This window comes from Podarcis gaigeae (genome assembly GCF_964106915.1).
Source record: "Podarcis gaigeae genome assembly, chromosome: 6".
Lineage (NCBI taxonomy): Eukaryota > Metazoa > Chordata > Lepidosauria > Squamata > Lacertidae > Podarcis > Podarcis gaigeae.
The window spans coordinates 72,177,142-72,198,936 of record NC_139682.1 but is presented as its reverse complement, the minus strand read 5'-3'; the positions used below and the strand labels follow the sequence as shown (position 1 = coordinate 72,198,936).

At 38.0% G+C, this 21,795-nt stretch overlaps 1 protein-coding gene across 10 annotated transcripts in view; it reads left to right on the top strand.

Annotated features, from left to right (window-relative positions):
- ZNF644 (zinc finger protein 644) overlaps positions 1–21,795 on the top strand; it is a 62,210-nt gene that overhangs the window by 38,794 nt on the left and 1,621 nt on the right. For 2 of the 10 annotated variants that reach the window (XM_083743282.1, XM_083743283.1), the window contains exons 4-9: positions 2,000–4,033; positions 4,460–5,006; positions 5,207–5,809; positions 8,649–8,771; positions 18,773–18,875; positions 20,068–21,749. In XM_083743282.1, the coding sequence (XP_083599408.1) occupies positions 2,036–4,033; positions 4,460–5,006; positions 5,207–5,809; positions 8,649–8,771; positions 18,773–18,875; positions 20,068–20,260 (3,567 nt within the window). In that variant the 5' untranslated portion in view covers positions 2,000–2,035 and the 3' untranslated portion in view covers positions 20,261–21,749. Of the gene's footprint in view, positions 1–1,999; positions 5,007–5,206; positions 5,810–8,648; positions 8,772–10,990; positions 11,071–18,772; positions 18,876–20,067; positions 21,750–21,795 lie in introns of those variants that run through there. The other 8 variants (XM_083743284.1, XM_083743285.1, XM_083743277.1 and 5 more) reach the window with 5 other exon arrangements.

Here is a 21,795-nt window from a genome sequence, read left to right as displayed (position 1 = left end):
TAATAAGTTGGAGAAAATACAAATCTTTCTACTGCATAAACATCACCAAACATCTAAAACTTAATTCCTGTACTTAAGTTTTCAAGATACCTTGGACTTTTGCTTTCATTTCTCTAACATTTTATACTGCGTTTTAATAGTACTTTCATGCCTATTTTTAACCTTTGTCTATGTGATGTTGTAGTTCCTACTGGGTGCTGCATTATCACCATTTTAGGGTGATAACATTTAGTTCAATTTATTACAGGGGTCTACTTTTATTCATTTGGAAACCTGTTAATATACAAATGCAATGAATTTTAAAAGCAAAGTTATTAAAACTTATGTATAGCGTTATAAAGCTTAATGAAGACTAGAGTGTAGATAAATTTCAAGATATTTCAGTGCAAGATATTTGACATTGTTTTCAGCCTCTCATCTGTATGAAAACATTGATTATTCAATACTTAAATAAATTGAAAGCATTGGCCTGAATTTAATCAAATGCAAAACTGCTAAGTGCTATAACAATATAGCAACCTTTAAATGTTTTTGTATTTGGAAAATGAGTTAAGATGATTCTGCCAACCATAAATGATTTGTCTGTTAAGTAACTGAGAAACTTTAACCTTAGTAGCATTAAAGTATTGCTTTATTGTGCGATAATTGTTGTGCCAATTTCATTGGTTAGAAAGCAGGTTAGGAGCAAGACAATTTATTGTTTAGACTCCTTGCTGACTTGTCTCACTTAAAATATATTGAGAGATCTGTACCTATTATCTTGGAAGATTTTATCTAAAAATGTCTAAGAATTAAGTCACAATTGTTGAGAACCAGAGAGCCATGTCAGGCAAGGATGACACTTGCATGTAGCAGGGTGAAGCGATGTTCCTTATGCAGCATCATGAGGAAAGGATAGGTGCAGGAATTGGTATCTAAATGATGTAGCAAGACCTTTAAGAATCTGTAGGCCACAGTGGGGAATATGGAATAAGGTGGAGTGATATTAATTGGAGTAGGAGCTGAGAAATCAGTGTTAAAATCAGTCATGAAACTTACTGTATGACCATGTGCCAGTCACTGTCACTCACTCTGATCTGCTTCACAGGGTTGTTGTGAGGATAACATGCAGAAAAGGAAACTAATGAATGTCACATTGAGCTCCTTGGAAGAAGGTGGAATGGATACTGATAAATAAGGAACAGCCAAAATTAAAAGTTCAGGCAGCTTGTCTCTCGTTTTCAGTTGGGGGCAGGTTTGGAATCATGAAAAAGCCTAACTTAAAAATAAAATTAGGGACAGAATCAGAATATTCAGCCCCACCCCCAAACACTGGACTTCACATGTAGGTCCTCAGCAAATCCAGTCCGTGCCTGTAGGTGCTGGATGTGTACTGAAACACTAAACCATACACATAAAGATTTCAACTATATTTATACTTAAAACATGATAGAGAAATTGGTTTTTATCAGGCTAAAAACAAAAAAGTTGAAATTCTGTTTTCTTTGATCTGTCTCTGATTTAGTGGCGGGAATAAAAATTTAGGCTTACTTAGAGTAGACCCATTGAAATCAACAGGGCCATGATACAAGTTTGTAATAACCAAGAGTTTTGTGGCATGCTAAAAGATTGTTATGGCATAAGTCACAATGTAGTTTGGCAAGTCCGCTGTATGTCTGGATCTAACCTAATATGTTTTTCTGCTTTCCTTTAAGAGACTTGTAAAAATTGTTGCTTTTTCAGTATTCATTAGAAGTAACATTTATAACTTTTCCATGACTCTTTTCCATGAGACGTGGGTTTTTAAATTTGGCATAATTTTCCCTGAAATTAGCTTCTTTAATTAATAGTGTGTGTGTTATATATTAGTTGTCTTACAGTGAATGGCCAGCTTAGTAATGAAAATGCTTTTTAACTGATCCAGATTTAAACATAAAAATGTTTGAATATATTATAAAAACTGCCTGTCTCTGATACATAGAGAAAATTTCTAATAAGGATTTCTTTTCTTTTATTCTAGCATAAATGTGCTTAATGGGCAGAGCAGACCAGCAGTATGGATGAAACGGAGATCGATACTCAGATCATTGGTGCTAAAGGACTGCTAGATGACAGCAGCTTCATTTCTGAGAAGCAGAGCAGCATTCTCAAATCACAAGAGAGTGAAACATCATTTCAGAAAAATACGTTAACTCTGCCTGAAGAGCTATCAAGGGACAAGTCTGAAAAAGCCTTAAGCGGAGGCCAAACGTCTCTATTTATACACTCTAGTGCTCCTACTGTTTCAAGTGAAAACTTTCTTCTGCCTACAGGAACTGCTGTTAATGGACCAGTTTCACACTCCACTTCCATTATGAAGAAAGGCAGCATTTCATTAACCACTGCACAAACTGTGGGCCATCAAGCAGATTCTTGCTCAGCTGGGACGGTGGCACATGATCAACTTCCCACAAAGACTTCAACCCAAAATTCAAGTCCACACCAACATTTGTTTTTGTTACCTGAAGCAGCTCATGCTAAGAACCTGACACATTCCATAAAAAATCTACCTCCCTCTGCTTCAGTTGCTTGTGACACACAGCCATCTATACGAAAAAGCATAAAACCAGATAGCACTTTAGTAAGCCAAGTAGACATGTGTGAGGATAGCAAAAGCTCGCTAGAAAAAGATGGCGGTAGCAAATCACTAACAGCCACATCCTCAGGTACAGGTGACTTCAGAACTGAAAGTGATGCAAACTGGGACCCACAGAAAGAGTTTATAGAATTTCTGATGACAAATGAAGAACCTGTAGAGAAGTCACCAGTCCAGCCTAAAGTGGGTGTACCAAAAAGGAGGAAAAGAAAGATGGATGTTAGCAAAATCACACGTTACACTGAGGACTGTTTTAATGAATCAAATTATACTCATGACAATTCAGAATCACTAGATACTGAGTTTTTGGAGCAGAGTGAGACTCTACAAGTGATAGAATCTCATAAATTTTCTTTAGCAAAAGTGAAGCCTGAATCAACAGATGAGGAATTGGAAGTTGTAGATGCCATCCAACAGTTGATTTATAACCCAAGTAATAAATGTGCAGGTGATACTTCTCCTATTCACACTAGCACTTATCTTTCTAATACTCTGTTAAACAAATGTGAACAAGATGAATTGGAACCACCAACTAATTTCAGTACTGATGAGCCTTCATTTTATCCCTGTACAAAGTGCAATGTGAATTTTAGGGAAAAGAAGCACCTGCACAGGCACATGATGTATCACTTGGATGGCAATAGCCACTTTCGCCATTTAAATGTTCCAAGGCCTTATGCATGTAGGGAATGTGGTCGGACCTTTCGAGACCGCAATTCCCTTCTTAAACATATGATAATTCACCAGGAAAGAAGACAGAAACTGATGGAGGAAATTCGTGAATTGAAAGAGCTTCAGGACGAGGGTAGGAGTGCACGGTTACAGTGTCCACAATGTGTATTTGGTACCAATTGTCCCAAAACCTTTGTGCAGCATGCTAAAACCCATGAGAAGGACAAAAGGTACTACTGCTGTGAAGAATGTAACTTTATGGCAGTGACAGAGAGTGAACTTGAATGTCATCGAGGGATTGCTCATGGGGCAGTGGTGAAATGTTCAATGATCACTGCAGACATAGCTCAGAGAAAATCACAGAAAAAGGCATTAGCGAAAGATTCCTTCATGGAATCGTCCAAAAAATCAGCTGACTATATGTGCAAAATGTGTCCATTCACTACATCAGCCAGAAGCATTTTGAAAAAACACATGGAATACCTGCATCCAACATCATGCATAGACCCTTTCGGTAGCCGACTTAGACTAGAAAAAAGAAAAGGTCATATTATAGAAGACCCTTTAGATTTTGGTAGCAGGACTAAACATTTCATCAAACAATCATCTGCCTTTCCAAAGAACTCTGTTTTAAAACAAGATATAAAAAGACCATTTGGCTCTGCATTCCAGTCCAGTAACTTTGCAAAACTTCACAAGAGACCCCCCAGGATACAGAAGGCTCGGAAAAGCGTTGCACAGTCAGCTGTAAGTGTGTATGGTCATAGCTCTACAGACAAGCCTATTTTGAATAGAAATAGCACTGGCCAAAAACCTAAATATTTGCATCATTCAGGAAAGCAAAAGACTAGCGTCAGAGCTAGCAATAATTATTTATATAGATACAAACATGAAAACAATAGGATTAAAAAATCTAGCAGCCCTTATCTTTTACACTTAAAAAGGGAAGCTGCAAGATCTGTCAGGTCCTTACCTTTATTATCTTCAAATAATTCTCATAGATTTATTATGGATTCTCTTAACTATGATGCAAAAAGACCAGGAGTCTATAAAGATAAGCATGTAACTGTAAAAAGATTGGTTAAAAGATCCAAAAGTGAAGGCTCTGTAAAAGGAGATGGTTTGGACAGTTATCCAGACTTTCTACATAAAATGACTGTTGTTGTTTTGCAGAAACTTGCTGGGAAAAAAGACAGCTATGAAACGGAGGATGAAAGTTCATGGGATAATGTTGAACTGTGTGATTACACTACACGGTCTGTGGAGGATGACTCTTACAGTGATATTAATCAGGAGCATGTAAACCTGTTCCCTTTATTTAAAGGTAAAATGGAAGAAGAAACTGGTGGTAAATCCTCTCTTAGATATGAGCAAAATGATGGATTTTATTTTGAGTATTATGAAGATGGCGAAGGTAGCAATTACCTGCATGATTTTCAAGATCCTCATAATTTAGAAAACATAGGCACAACATTGCCAAAGCATAACTCAGTTTTCCATTGGACTGACTTATCGCTTGAGAAAAAAAACTGTCCATATTGTCCAGCAACTTTTGAAACAGGTGTTGGATTGTCTAATCATGTCCGTGGGCATCTTCACAGAGCTGGGTTAAGTTATGAAGCCCGTCATGTTGTCTCGCCTGAGCAGATAGCAACAAGCGACAAAATGCAGCATTTCAAAAGAACTGTAACAGGAACTCCTGTTAAACGCGTTAGAAAAGGTAAGATTTTTCTTTCCTTATCCTATGCAGGGGGGGAGCGGGGTGTATAATAATGTGGTTGCAGGTCTGGCTATGCTACATCCTGCCTCTCATAATAGCTTTTATTTCCATTCATGGTAGAAACTTTTAATGTCTACGGTTTAAGCAAGCTGGGTCCTTAGTGTCTGACAAATTGATAAATGGATGATTTTTCTTTTTAGCTATTGAGAAATCAGAAAGTTCTTCAGAACACACATGCCAACTCTGTGGAGGTTGGTTTGACACTAAAATAGGATTATCTAATCATGTTCGAGGACACCTGAAAAGGCTTGGTAAAACCAAATGGGATGCACACAAATCTCCAATCTGTGTTCTGAATGAGATGATGCAAAATGAAGAAAAATATGAAAAAATCCTGAAGGCATTGAACAGTCGGCGTATTATTCCCAGACCGTTTGTCGCTCAGAAACTTTCATCAAATGAGTTTTTATCTCAAAATGTTATACCTCTTGAAGCATACCGCAATGGCCTAAAGACTGAAGATATATCTGTATCTGCATCAGAGGAAGAAGGGCTGACTTTCCTCAATGAATGTGATGAAGCAAAATCAGTACTACATGATGAAAAAAAAAACCAGTCAGTCACACTGATAGAACTTTTGAAAAATAAGAGGTTAGGAGAAGAAAGAAACCCTGATACCTCTCCTCAAAAGATCCATAATCAGACGGCAAGAAAGAGGTTTGTTCAAAAATGTGTTCTTCCATTAGATGAAGACAGTCCTTTGATGTATCAGCCACAAAAAATGGACTTGACTATGCAGTCAGGTAAGAGGCTTGTTACAATTTTAATAACTTGGAAATACATTACAAGATAAATCCCCCCCCCCGCCACCCCAATATTCTAAAAGTAATTATTTTCTTTGAGACGGTTTTTCCCCTTTGCAAGGTTCTAGACAGAGAAATATTAATGAAATTAGTTTTAACGTTAAAATTGCCTTAGTTTTCTGCATACAAATTGAGTTCTGAAAAGAGAGTAGCTTTTGCTCTGTAATGGCTCTTGAAGATGCATATAAAGAGGAAACGAGAACGTCTACTTAGCAAAATATGGTATCACTTAAATAGCAGACACATCTGGGAGAGCCCCTTGATCTTTCTTAGACTGTAAGTGTTGCAGATATATAATCGGTTCATAGTGTTAGGATTGTTCTTTTATCTGGTGTAAGTGAATGCACGACTTACTGGTTAAGCGGGTGATGTGTTGTCTGATCCATGCCTAGATTTTATACCCTGTCAGAGTAACTGTGATGGCCATACCCCCTGAACACAGCTGTTGCCGTCAACACAAAATCCTTAAAAGTTTTAGATACATCTCTTAGAAATCGTGCCAACAATTTTATTCCTTTAGACTACTCTCTCCCCCCCCCCCCCCCATTCTAGCATAGTTTTAGAATGCTCTTCTGAAAGGTGTCTTTCAGTCTTGGCTGTCACGGCTTCGGAAAGCTCTGCTCATCTCCTCCAACACCTCTGCACAGACCTTATTGTAGCTATCTTTTCTCAATCTAGTTTGAGTGAACGATTTATGTAAACTGCTCTGCGATGAAAGTGCTTGATCTTGTCTTATACCCTTTTATCGTTTTGCTGGTACTTAAAATTATTACAGCGTGGTTGATAAAAGTCTTGTACACTGAGCATTGCTTGATTTGCAGACCCATGTGATCGACCTGTTGCTGTGTAGTACCGCTATGGACTGTAGGCAAAGGACTGAATGTTAATATTGCCATATAAAAACCCTGGATAAGTGAGGGTTTTTTTCATGGGGAAGCATTCATATATTTGAATCTGCAGTCTGAAGTTCCTTAATATGGCAACAGGTACAGCACATGAGGCCACAAATTCTGTCTTCTACTTTTGTCTGGTTAGGCACTCTGTCTTCACACCAAATTTTGCCTTAGGTGACCATAGTCATAGATCATGGGGATTGAAAATATCAGTTAACTATATATAGAGAGAGAGAGAGAGAAAGAGAGAGAGAAACTTTAAGATCGGAGCTCCCCCAATAAAGTTTATTTCTTGGACAAGCTTCACATAAACTTGGAAGATGATGTTCAACTACAGTTTGTTAAATTTGGAAGTAATGTGCTACTTAATGTTAGGTAGCCTGCCTTCTAGGTTTCACTAAAAAAAGCTGCTTGCATAATACTAATAGTTACATGAATAGAGCCCTTAAGCTAATTGTGGTTAACATAGCATTTGACAATTAACTCACTCTCCTACTTCAGTTATTTAAACTTTCATAATTTTAAGTCTGGTTTTTTAAAATATTTTCTCAAGTATACAGTGGTGCCCTGCAAGACGAACGCCTCGCAAGACGAAAAACCCGCTAGACGAAAGGGTTTTCCGTTTTGGAGGCGCTTCGTAAAACGAATTTCCCTATGGGGTTGCTTCGCAAGACGAAAAAAATCTTGCATCCCCCCGTGGGTTTTTTTCCGCTTTTTCGCCCTTTTCTTAAGCCGCTAAGCCACTTATCAGCTGTTCCGCTGATAAGCCGCTTAACAGCTGATCGCTGGAAGCCGCTTGACAGCTGTAGCGCTAATCCGCTAAGCTGTCAATGGGCTTGCTTCGCAAGACGAAAAAACCGCTAGACGAAGAGAATCGCGGAACGGATTCTTTTCATCTAGCGAGGCACCACTGTATTATGAAACCCAGTTTTAGTGTATATTGCAGTAAATCTAAACTTTGGTTTTTTCATGTGTTGGAAGCAGCCCAGAGTGGCAGGGGCAACCCAGCCAGATGGGCGACATATAAATGTTCTTCTTCTTATTATTACCTGACAGGATTCTTGTTTTGATAAAAAAAGCTTTCAAATAAATGAAAAACCTTTTCCCAATTTGTTGAATGTGTTGTCTAAGACAATATATTTCTGAGGACAGTGAAAATTTTGTGCCTCCATGAATGTAAAGTTGAGAAGAAACCATTTTTATTGGTTTCTTTGTCTGAAACAGTGTAGTATGGTTTGACTGTGTGTTCTTTCCTGCGATGTTTGTTGATCATTTATTTAGCACAAAGATTTTAGCAAAAACTACAAATCATTAACTTTCATTATTGATTGCGCATTCAGAGTAATGAAGATAAAATGCACCAAATAAAATGTTTTGTCTAACAGCTGTGCAGTGGTGTGTTTTACCACCTTTTCCTCCCAGCCTTCATCAGCAACCTAATTTAGTATTGAGCCTTTTACAGTCTTGTGGGTAAAACACTTTAATTACCACTTTGTCAACTAGACTTTATAATTCTCTTTATTGGGAACATTAGAAGCCTTGAAACTTCTTAACAAAACTGTGCTATTCAAATTGCAGAATTGTATTTTGGGTTTAGGAAATAATCTGTGCAATGTGAAGATAAGCAGGAAAGTGATAATTCAAAGAAGCTTAGGAATTCAAATCATGCCTTCCATTTTTTTTGTACAAAATAGCATGTTTCATGCTAAATGTCACATGCAGAAGTAATCGCCATGAGCTTGGCTCTTTCTAGTATATGAAATAATTACGTTGATGATGTAGTGAACCTGCGTAAAAGCAAGTTTTAATACAGAATTTTCCAAAACGCTTTTGAGAGTTTCACTTTTAAAGAGAGAACTGGATTATAGTTTTCTTTTGAATGATAGGTATGCCTGTGAAGCTTAGAACGTGTGTGCATTGCAATACGGCGTTTACAAGTGCTGTTAGCCTGTCCAACCATTTGCGCGCTTATGCACGAAAGAAGAGTGCTGGACTTTTGACTGGGACAGGTATGTTTGTTACAGATGTAAAATCAAGTCTGTCTGTATACGTTTTCCTCATCAGACTTGACAGATTCATATGCTAATTCAGTTGACATTTAAAATTTTCTGAAACAGAAGTTGAATTTGAGAAACAGAACTTTTAGCAACTTGTAAACTTACGTTGCTAATGTCCATTTTTTTCCATGCCTGGTTTTTATTTTCATTGGTTCATTTTGGATCCAGCATTATTTTCATGTGTACAAACAGTTGAGAGCGGAATGCCTTTTTGTTTTCTGGCTAAATGCAAAAGGAGCTGCTTTTATAAATGAGGGAGATTTTCACCAATTATTTGTTAGGTGAATTGAGAACAAGCTCGAATAAACATAGACAATTATATGTGGTACAATTTTCAGCACATCATGTTCAACTAAAGCTACTCTTATTTTCTCCCATATATTTATTATCACTTACTTTTTTTTTACTTTGTTCTTCCACAAAATGAAATAGTAACAACAAAGTGCTGCTGTGTTTTGTGTATCCATTTGGTGCTTTATACTGTACTTGGATTTTGACAGTGATGGGACTTTTATATAAATCAGATCCACCCAACTGCAGTAGTCTAAACCAGTGTTCTTCAACTGATGGGCCCTGACCCACTATTGAGTCAGAGTCTGATCTAAGGTGGATTGCAGCCACAATGTAAATTCTTAAGAAATGGGTCCCACAAATGCATGGGGGTTCTCAAATTGAAAATGCTGGTCCAAACAAAAGGGAGATGTTATCAGACTACTTGTGGGGTAGTCAAGCTTTCAGTGTATAAACAATCCCCTCCTTTAAAGTGCAGGTGCCCAAGGCCAGCACAATTTAGGAAAAATCAGATTCCTCAGTGGGGCTCAAATGGCTTACATGGAAGCATGATATTGAAGGAAACCACTATTTCTAAGTCAGAGCCTTAAAAGACCAGTTAGTTCTCAAAGTAGCTTGATAGCTCCTATTTCCATTCAACAGCCAACCAAACTAGTTTTCTAATCTGTCTCCTAGCTTTCAAGCCTGCTGAGTTGTGGCTATAAAGTTGTGATAAAGGAAGTGTGCTCTCCTTTCCTAACCCATAACCAAGCTATGTTGGGACTGCCATTATCCGTGGTTAGCGCAAACGGGGGCTCGTTTTATACTAGATTTTGAAATCGGGTTTCAATTCCTGGCCCAAAGCAAACCCTAGATCGTGCTCACCATGACCAGTGTCTGCACCAATATGACTTCCATTAAGGCTGCTATAGTGAAATGGAGTGCTTAAGAGTTGGGGCTGGGCGTTCTCAGTCTATGATCTGTTCCTGCTCCCTTCATGGGGTGGTAATGTTACATTGGCTTAGGCTCCGAGGTGGCTTATAAAAACACTGTAAATGATCAAGCACTTAATCATAAACTGTCTGGTCCTTAGAAGTATGATAGGTTCTTAATATCAGGCTTGTGTTATTGTAAATGTCATACTTTGCCATAACACTTGCAAATGGATACACATTCAAAATGAATTGGAATACTTTTAATTTATTGCTTAGTTTCATAGGTTTAATTGTGTAATTACCCTCTGGCAACACTGAAGGGGTGGAATGTTAATACATAAATAGCCTGCAACATTTCCATACAGATGTTTAATTTATCTGCAAACCTGGAGACTGCAGTGGATGTTGTCACAATTTTTTATGCTTTGCAAATCATAAACGGCTAACTCTATGTGTGTGATCTGGAAATAAATCCTTTTCAGTTGTAGACTTTGCCTGGCTATTTAGTATTGTCAATTCAAGTGAAGAATTCTACTACCAATTTTCCTATGAGAATTTGAGAGCAAAATCCTGGTGTTCGTCTTCAGTTTGACACCACTTCTTTAAATTTCATTGTTTCCTCTTATTTCTGTTAGCAGTTTCCCTAGATAAGAGAAAGCTGCATTTTAGGGAAAGAAAATATATTAAATGGTTACTCTTCTGTGACAAACATATAATGCCCCTGTGTTCAAAGGTCATGTTAATTGCTGTACTATGTAATTATTTTTCTTCATTTCAGCTTAATTTTAATACCTAGGACTAGTATTTTTCGTAGTGTTACATATTTTTGAAGGAAATGCCATGGCCATAAATTCCTTTGAGCATTTTTCAGTTTTGTGCCCTAGTTGCATAATTGTATGCATAAATGACCTTTATTTTTATATGTGACAATTGCTATGGGACCTTTTGTATTTTACTTTTGAATAGGAGAAAAACTATCAACTATCAAACTCACTGAAGCTGAAAGGAGTGTTTTCCCCAGGGCTACATGAGCTTCTGGTCAAGACATTGGCATTTTTCACTACTCTGCCTTTGTTTATTTAATGACTTGTGGAGAACAGGAGCATGCCCTTTCCTCTAATGGTCAATTGAGCCCAGTGATTAGATACAGATGCTACCATGAAAAGGGTAAGATTTAGGATAGTGATGGTCATTGTCAGCCTGGAACATTGCATTCTCCCTGACCAAACTGCTTAGGGATTAGTTCCAGGACATCCCTGGTATCATTAGATCGCTCTACCCTTAACTGTCAGTTGCAACTTGAGTCTGGTCTGGGACACCCTAGTTTTTATTTAACAAAATTTATATACTGCTTGATGGTAAATAAGCAGTTTACAATGAAGAGTGAATACTCTTTATCTTCTTAATAATCACTATTGTGTTTAGTCTGTGAATTTCAAGGTGTATAAAAGACATGGTTTTAAAAGTAAAAATGTTTTTTTTAAAAAATCAGGTATAGTAAGTTTCAATTATAACAAGGTGCACTTTTAAAATGAAGTCTTAATTTCATGCAAATGTATGTCTTAAAAACTGAATTTATATAATTTAAGAGGCTAGTCATCACATAAGTTAGTACTACTATTTACATAATGCTTATATTATGTCTTGATATTTGATGTCAGAGACTAGAAGGTCATCATAGGCTCTAGAATCCAGGTAATGCTATTCTGTTTCGCACCAGGATTATCCACTGAGCACACATAATCTACTTCTATCTAATGCTTTAGCTCCCTAAACTCTGCAATATGTTCAGTTCCAATAGACAGCCTTTAATTCATGAGTCTACCAGATAAATGAAATGCACGTTCTTACTGCTTTCCATCTCGTAGAGAAACTGTGTTTTCATTCTGTTATTATCATTATTATTATTATTATTATTATTGTTGTTGTTGTTGTTATTTAAATTTATCCAGGGATTGCAGGGCGGTTTACAATATAAAAACGCAAAAATGCACAACCTAGTAACAAACAAAAACAGTATATAGATTATTTAGATTATAGATTATTTAATTAGCCGAAGACCTAGAAGAAGAGGAATGTGTTTTCCTAGTGCCTAAAGATATGTAACGAAGGGGCCAGGCGAGCCTCCCTGGGGAGAGCATTCCACAAACAGGGAGCCACCACAGAAAAGGCCTATTCTTGTGTTGCCGCTCTCTGGACCTCTTGCGGAGAAGGCATATGAAGAAAGGTCTCCTATGATGATCACAGGGTCTGGGTCGATTCCTAAGCGGAGAGCTACTCCTTGAGGTTGAACCATATTGCGGTCGTAAGCCACAAACAGGGAGCCACTGCAGAAAAGGCCTTTTCTCATGTTGCCACCCTCCATACCTATCATGCACACAAAGAAGGGCCTCAGATGATGATCACAGGGTCCAGGTAGGCTCATATGGACAGAGACAATCCTTGAGCTCTTGTGCTCCTGAGCCATTTAAGGCTTTGTGGATCAAAACCAGCACTTTGAATAGGGCCTCAAAACTAACTGGCAGGGCAGTTGGCTCAGGGTTGGCATTATATGCTCAAACTGTCTTGCCCCGATGAGCAACCTGACCACTGAATTCTGCTCCAGCTGAAGTTTCCAAACTGTCTTCAGATTCTATAGCACAAAAGACAGGTGGGTTGTATGGCCTAAGATAAGATAAAATAGTAAGGTCGAAATGGTAAGCTTATTTAAAGTTCTGATCAGGACTATCCTAAGCTGAGGTGGGTCACCTCAGATGGTAACACCATAGTTAATAATTTTATATTTTTGAAGGGATTTGGATTCCCTGCCCCTGTCACCAAAATGTATTGGGCTGTTTCTAGTCCTAACTGCATTTGCAAGGCATTATGAATCCCAAATAATTTTGGTTGATTTTACCTTTTTTTAAACTTTCTTTTATGTGTGTTGAAGTGGGTTGATCAGATCTGTGGTACAGTATTACAGCATACTTTGTGGCTGGATTTTTAAATATTTTCCCCAAAAAAATTATTTCAGTTTTGTTGGCGATAATGTATTGCACTGATATTTTGAGAATTATTTTCTGAAGTCATTAGAAATAATTTAGGATCAAAATGCATGTAAGTTTATTCTTTTATTTTTTGTAATCTTTCATTTATTTCCTAAATGGGCATGTATTCTCTTCTTTGAGTTTATTAGCCTTAAGAAAATGTGGTTGGATGTTAGCTGAAATTTTTGTTTCACGTACAACAGTTCTTGTGACCACCATGACACCACAATGCGCAACTTACGTAGCGTAAATGCGTTGTCAGGTGTGTCATTTAAACGTGTCTCAGCACTGTCACAATTCCTTCCCTACAACTTCAATGATTATTTATTTGTACTATGCCATCACTGTAGGGTAACTTGCAGAGCTTTACAAAAAGAGTTTCCTGACCTCCTGAAGCTTACAGTTTGAATACAAGTCATAGAATTGTAGAGTTGGAAGGGTCCAGGAAGGTCATCTAGTCCAACCCCCTGCAGTGCAGGAATCTTTTGCCCAACATGGGGCTTGAACCCATGACCCTGAGATTAAGAGTCTCATGCCCTACTGATTGAGCCTCAGACAAGAGGAGGCTGAACATACATTATTGGTTTTAAGGAGTGGGTGGAGCTGTGGTCTAAAGTCCTAAACCACTGAGCTTAGTATTGCCAATCGGAAGGTTGAATCTGTGTGATGGGATGAGCTCCCATTGCTCTGTCCCAGTTCCTGCCAACCTAGCAGTTGAAAAGCTTACCATTGTAAGTAGATAAATAGGTACCGCTGCGGTGGGAAGGTAAATGGCATTTCTGTGCGCTCTGGCTTCCGTCACGGTGTCCCGCGGTTTAGTCATGCTGGCCACATGACTCAGAAAGCTGTCCGTGGACGCCAGCTCCTTCGCCCTGAAAAACGACATGAGTGCCACCCCATAGTCGCCTTTGACTGGACATAACCGTCCAGGGGTCCTTTAGCTTTACCTTTTATTGCTTCTTGAAGAAAGATAATAGAATTACACATTAATATGTTTAGTAGGTAGATAGCTTTTAATGGTTATTTATCAGTTACCTCAACTTGGGCGTGACTTCGAAAAGTGTAGAAACATATTTTTCTACTAGCCCCCCACCCCACTTTATTGAAGCATGTAGAAGCTTCTACCCACTTCCACTCAGGTATGTCAGGCCCTTCCTGGTTGGCTCCTGCTAGCTGGGCTGATGCCACCATGGGAAATATTATTCCAAAAGAAAGCACAGAAGCAGAAAGAGACACCAAAGTACTGGTGTCAGTTGGGAACTTCATTATTTTTGCATTTGAGAGAGGGCAGTTGAAAAGGAAATTTGTCGGCCAAGTGATGGGCAATATGATCTTTGAATATGAAAACCTCTTCTTAAAAAGGAGACTTCACTGACATTTGTCTTCCCTGCAGATGATGATAAATGTTCACTTGAAAAGAAACAAATCATTAGGGTGCTGCTACAACCAAGTGTTGGGACGCGGGTGGCGCTGTGGGTAAAACCTCAGCGCCTAGGACTTGCCAATCGCATGGTCGGCGGTTCGAATCCCCGCGGCAGGGTGAGCTCCCGTCGTTCGGTCCCAGCTCCTGCCCACCTAGCAGTTCGAAAGCACCCTTAAGTGCAAGTAGATAAATAGGTACTGCTTTACAGCGGGAAGGTAAACGCCGTTTCCATATGCTGCGCTGGTGCAGGCTCGCCAGAGCAGCTTTGTCACGCTGGCCACGTGACCCGGAAGTGTCTTCGGACAGCGCTGGCCCCCGGCCTCTTAAGCGAGATGGGTGCGCAACCCCAGAGTCGGACACGATTGGCCCGTACGGGCAGGGGTCCCTTTACCTTTACCTTACAACCAAGTGTTAATTCCTGCGGGTTTTGCAACATCCCACATGGACGACCTGCAAGTGTCATGTGCAGGATCTTGCTGTGGAGTCATTTGTTTGTATGTGTCTGTCAGTAAATTGCCACATGTTATGTGGGTCACAGATCATTTGTTGGAAAACTGTCTTTCCAGTTTCCAATAAACATTACCATAAGTTTGATATTTGCCCGTGAAACATTAGCTGTTTATGTATATGACTGCATATGGAGAATAAATTTACAGATAACTTCTTGAGGTTGCAGAACTGTTGTGTTGGACACACATGTTAAAGTACAGTAAAAATACAGCATTTAAACTTTCTGTGGCATACCTCTTGGTTATTTTTGTAGGGTTGGTTCCTGCTAGCTAGGGAAGATCATTCCTGTTAACAAATAGTTTAATGTTAATCCGAGTTCAAGTATTATTAGCTAACACATGAAATGCTATGTAAGAAGCTTACAGATTTTATGTTGCTCAGCATTGTACTATCCGTTTATTTTTGATAATTGGCTTCCATAAAACTTAGTTGTGAAACAAGCAGCTTTTATCATTCTTGTAAGAATTTATATGGCTCGCTGTCAGTGGTGATCTGGTAACATGCTATATTCTTTTACCATTGGAATTAGCTTTATTTTCTACAAGTTTGGTAGAAAGTGTTTAAATGGTGATTCCTTGGCAAGCTATTATCAGCCTGGCATATTCAGGAATGGCAAGGAGACTTCTCTTGTTTCTCTGAGATCTTTCCCCTGTTGTACTTCACTGTGTTTCTTGGAGATTCTTCTCCCTTAGTCCAACATTTACCTTCTATTGCAACTTTGGTGCCTTCCAGGCTCCTTTCTTTTATTTAACTCTGCTTCCTTAGATAATGCTCTAAAAATGAGAGTTGGAAGGTACATCCGGTTCAATTTCCTGCCAATGCAGGAAACACTCTATAGCAGGGGAAGGGAACCTCTTGGCCCAGCAGGCCAGAACCTCATCTATCGCCATCCCCATTGAGTAATTTTGGCTGGCGGTGCTTTGTCCAGATCTTAGGCAAGTCAATTGAAAAAAAATGTTTTCTTTTCGGGGGGGGGGGGATGCCTTCTAAAAAAAAGCTCAACAATTTTGGAGTGTTCATAACCAACACGCCTGTCAAAGTCACAGCACAGCACTTCCCAAGCAAGCTGGTTATTGGGAACTTGGGAACTTCAGTGCATGGGGCTTTGCATTGGATAATTTTACTGATCAGATAACTCATATTGGTCCTTGGGTAAAGACCAGTGGAAGGGGGCACTATTGACTGGCCAGCAAAATATACAAGGCCAGAGGCAGAGAAAGATAAAGACCAGAAGGCAGAGATGGCGTAAAGATTAGTGGAGTTGAGGTGTGCCAAGTGGTCATGAGATGAAGACTCATAGCTTAAGGTAATCCTAGAAGAGGAAGGACCAGAAGAAAGCAGCTGGAGGTAGACACTTCTGGAACAAATGTGCTTAGGGAAGCAGATCGGCTCCAGCAAACAGGCAGCGTGGAATCTTTAAGATTGTGGTTCTGACTCAAGTGAGAACTTTTTCCTCAGAAAAGCATATTTGCAGTGACTGAACATTTATCAGGCCAGTGAGAAGCAAAGTGAGGGTTGGAACTAAGAGAATATGTCATTGTAGATGCTAGTCTTGCTTTGTGACTGTTGGCTGGTATAGGGAGGATAGGGAATTAAGTCCTGAATTTAAATAGAAGGTTAAATAGGGAAAGGAGATTCCATATTCCATTCCACATTACATGGCAATTATGCCAAGTTTAAATAAGGCATAACATTTGAAGTTGTAACGTTTTATCTTTAATAATATATTAACCTGCAGTTGTTAAATTAATCTAATTTCTGCATACATTAATGCCAGTAATATATTATTTTGTTCTTGTTTAAGCTCTTAGTTGATCAGATCTTATGCCCACGCTTTGTTATCCAGACTGTTATAAAAATGTGAAATCCAGGGAGTGGTTACTGTGGTTGTAATGGGTGTTTATCAGCAGGGCTAAGTTAAAGATGCATATATTTTCCCCCACACTATTCATGGTTGCATTTCTTCTACAGCCTATGTAAGCTTTTCAGTCATTTGGTATGGTTAGTGTGCTGTGACATCTAGAGTTTTTGCCTCCAGGAGGACATTCTAAATCAAAGTCCCAGGACTATTTTAGCTTTCAGTAATCTGTGCAAGAGAAGAGCTAGCTTTAGAGCAAATAGCTGGTGTAATCTCAGACCCCTAGAGCATTTGCTGATGGCAGGTCTAATAATTTGAGAATTGGGAAGAGAGGTAGATTTTATTCCCCCCCCCTGAAAACTGTTTATCTTGGGAAATCAAATCTAAGAAAATGTGAAGAACTAAGCAATAGTGAGCTTTTCGCTATTCTTGGTCCTGCTGCCCATATAGTGGTCTTTAATAATTCTTTAGCCTGGTTTTGCAATTTATATATCCAAGACACACATGCAGAGATAGGTGTTATTTGGAACTGTGCCTTCTTCCTTTTTTGCCAATGCTTGTCCTTTAAATAGTAGCCAGAAAATGCTGTTATGGATGGTATGGCATCTCCGAATACCAATACAATTATCATAGTTTCATTCTGAAGAGAGAATTTCCTTGGTGATGCTCAGTGGTTTTTAAGTGCAGCAATGCAATACATTTTCCATTTCTGTATTTTATTATTATCTAGGTGATATGAGGAAAACCTCATCCTATAGTTTGTGGATTTTTGTTTGAAAATGTTATGTTATTTGATTTGAGGTATGGACAAAAGCTTGCTGTTAAGGTCTTTAAAATTTACATTGACTAACTGGATTCCAACATATATTCTGATTGTTAGGTTGTAGTAGCTGTCAGATGGAAACTGCAGACTGTCCTGCCTTTTATCTTCTTCATGCCATAAGTAGCTTAGATGAGGAATTTGGAGGTTATATTATTTTGAGAGCATTTTACTTTACACAGTTTCTGACATTATCCTTCTCTGTAGAAGAGGGTTATATTAATCACGAACTTAAGTAGGTATTTGCAAGTAGAATTCTTGCTTTGTTTCCAGCTCTTTTGTACTGCTGGTACATGTGCTTGGATAAAGCGGCATGCATTCATTTCCCAAAATATCCTAAGTGTTTCATGTTCAATTACATTAGGAACTAAACAGTGCATTCTTGTCAGACTAGGCTTTTCCTTTTGAATTCCCTACATTGCTTTATTTCCTTTTGTACCTCAAAAGAATTCACATCACCCTGAAACAAATCAGTAATAATTCTGTAGCACATCTGATTCCAGTACACCTTATTAAAGGGACAATCAGCAATGGTTGGAGATCCTGATACTCTTCAGCCTTAAAACTTAAAACCAAAATAAAGCCATTATCATAAGACTCCTTTAGCATACAGAACAGAAAACGTTTCAGTGTAATATATACAAAAGTTCTAGTTATGAAGTTTGTCAAAACATATTTATATTTAATCATTGGTCCTTTTGAGTTATGGTTGTTGGCTGCATGATGAAAACAAATGATATTGACATTTCAAATGATATTGAAGGCCTCTATGTTGATAAAATTTACAAGCAAAGCATGATGCTTGGGTTACCAGTTAGGTAGAATGACTTAGTAGTCTGAAATGTGGTTTGGTCATCAAATATACATGTTTTAAAATTAAACTTAAACTGTAGGTGTCAAGCATGTAAGCTCATTTGTGCATGAAAATGGTGTGCACACTTCAGCTTTATGATGAATTGGAAAGTGCATATTTTCAAGTTACATAATTTAATATGGTATAGAAAATAAGTGAGTATAGAAGTATCCTTTAACATATTTCGGGGGGAGGGAATTATCCAGTAAAGTGCTCAAAACTTATATCTATCTACATGATTTTATTTTCTCTTCATAGCCATAGATTGTAAGCAAAAAAAATCAAGATCAAGATCTGGGAGCAAGAAAAAAATTCTGCCATTACCTCATGGTGCTGATGAAGTTTACATACTCCGGTGCAGGTATATGTGGGACTGCATTGCGTCATTTGGAGTAGCTATAGCTTGTTTCCGATTTGTAGAAATGCATATTGTATTTGAGTGTCATGTATGTACAAAAATTATAGTTACCTAGTGACCTGTGGACCTAATGATGCTCACCATGGATGAGTGTAGCCGGTAGCTGCCCCCCAAATCAAGTAAATAAATGAAAATACTTAACTAACTGACCAGTTGTGTTGCTGATAATTTGAGAAGTCCTTTGGGGGAAATGGGAAGTCATTTGGGGGAAAACTGAGAACGCCTTATTTTCCTTGATCTGCCCCTCCCCCCAGGCCCTCATTACTTCCCTGCATCCCAGCAAATAAGTCACTGCTAATGAAAGTGAATATTAGCAAGGCTTCCCCACACTCTAGGATTTTAAGGAAGGGTAACCTAATTTGAGGAGAGGTACAGTCATACCTTGTTTTGCAACTGGGATCTGTTCCGGAGCCCCAGACGCTAGACGAAAAGGACGCACGACAAAGCGTGTGCGTGGAGCGGTTTGTGCTTTTGCGCATGCGCGAAGTGCAATTTAGCGCTTCTGCGCATGTGCGAGCAGCAAACCCAAAAGTAACCCGTTTCAGTACTTCTGGGTTTGCCACGGGCAGGTCGTTGAAATGGACACTTGATGAAGCAGACTCAAAACAAGGTACCACTGTACTACCTAATTAGGACTTTATTTAGGTAATAACCAGCACCTTGAACTGGACCAAGAACCTCACATTAGATTATTTACCTTCCCCCTATTATGAGTTGGGACTCACAAAACACTTTGCAGTAGTAGCATATAGCAGTTGGCTTAAAAGATAAGATCATTCCTGCCCTCATGCTTATCGTCTAAAAAACACAACACAGACTGAAGAAAGATGGGGAGGGAAGAAGAAAACCAGACGCCAGTTTTTAATTCACAGATGTAATTTTAGAATTATAGGTATAATTTGTGGTATAAGGTTGTATGCTTCTGTTTTTGTTTTTGTTTTTTTGTATCTAGAGTTACTTATATCTGTGATAAACGATAGCTGAATTAACACCCAGGAAATTTTTTTAATCTATCAGCGATATGCATACTCAGGCTTAGTTTTTCTGTCGTTATTTTGTGAATCTACTGCACCTAACACAAAGTTCAGTTACAATGCTAATGTGCTTTATTTGGATGATTTTAAAAACTGTGCAGGTTTTGTGGTCTGGTGTTTCGGGGGCCCTTGTCTGTTCAAGAAGACTGGATAAAACACCTTCAGCGCCACATTGTCAACGCAAATCTTCCTCGAACTGGGGCTGGCATGGTGGAAGTAACGTCACTGCTTAAAAAACCTGCCTCAATTTCTGAAACTTCATTTTCTTTCCTGATGGCGGAAGCAGCTTCATAGAACGTTGGAAACACTTCATATTGCATTGAATGAACATTTTAAATATCTTTGTTAGTTTTTTTAAGGTTAAAATAAATTATCTGTTTATAAAATCTGAAGCCGGAAAATGGGGAGAAGAGTGACAGTTAACATCCAAACAATTGAGTACTTAAAACAGTTACCGTAAGTAGTCTTTATATTTTATATAGGGTGGAAGATGTGTTTTTAAAGTTTACTATGTTTTTTGTCAATTACTGTGTTCACTATTGATACAAGCCCATTACACGTAAGCAGCCGTTTTTAAAATGTTGCACATGGGTACTTAAGATAGGTTTTATGAAATGAAAACATTCTTTACAGTGTTACCAGAATCAATGCTCTGTTTATTAAACAAAAACCCTTGCTTAGTAAAATATTATATTTTGTTTGTATGTATGTAGTGTTTTGTACAATACCAAGAAATGCTAATGCAATTAACTCAGTTTAGGGCATTAAATATCATGTACTTCATTGTTCAAGAGACTGTTCCATTCAAATAGGGCAATTAGTACTACTCTTATCTAGCTGTGTAAGTGTTTTTTTTAATCACACGAGACTCTTTTGTACTAAAAGTAGAGGGAAACTTGTTAAACAAATTTCTAAAAATAATGTACATAGTACTGGAAACTATTTGTGGTAAGGAAATAATATTCTTTACTTCACTTGCATTTCTCACTGACAATAAAATGGTGCATCCATGCTACCTCCAACTTTGTCAGCAGTAATGGTATTTCCCCTTTCCATTTGTTGCATCAAGCACTCACAGTTTTCTTTATTTTTAATCACAATTTTGTTAAGTCTTTCTTTTTATGCCTAGCTTAAGTATGAGTTGCTTACAGGACATTTTTGACATTTTTTGCCACCTCTTTTATTTAATACTGTAGAAATGTACTAAGAAGCATTGCTCACTACATGACTTAGCCTAGACTTTTCATTTTACAATTGTTTAAAGAAATCATAACACCCTTGGACAAAAAAAAAAGTTTCTACATATGAAGAGAATGTTTACAATTTGAATTTTAAAACTTGTTTTGGATGTAATTATATGTATGAAAACTGTAACACTATGCTCATGCTAAGGACCTATTTACAGAATTATTGAAATAAATGTGCTGTGAGGATGGAAAAAAAATATGGTGCAGGTGTCTTGGTCAAAATAAGTATTGGCTGTTCACAAAAATGAAATGTCACGTTTCAACAAATAAGCAAATTCCTCTTTTGAAAACTGGTTCTGTAATGCAAGTAATGTTTCATTTTATTCATGTAGGGTGACTAATACTGTAGTTAAGCCAAGGAAAAGCATTGATATTGTTTTGCGTGTAAATAAAGTTATAAAAGCAGTTGAGATGTGAGGAGTATTTTGGTGGAGAATATACATACCTCACAGCCAGTGAAATTGCTTTCCTCATGGTATATCTCCTTACCAAGAATATATCTCTCTAAATAAAAAGGTTAAAAGAAAACATTAAAATGTCTGTAATGTGAACTATTATTTTACATTATGTGTGGCATACAAA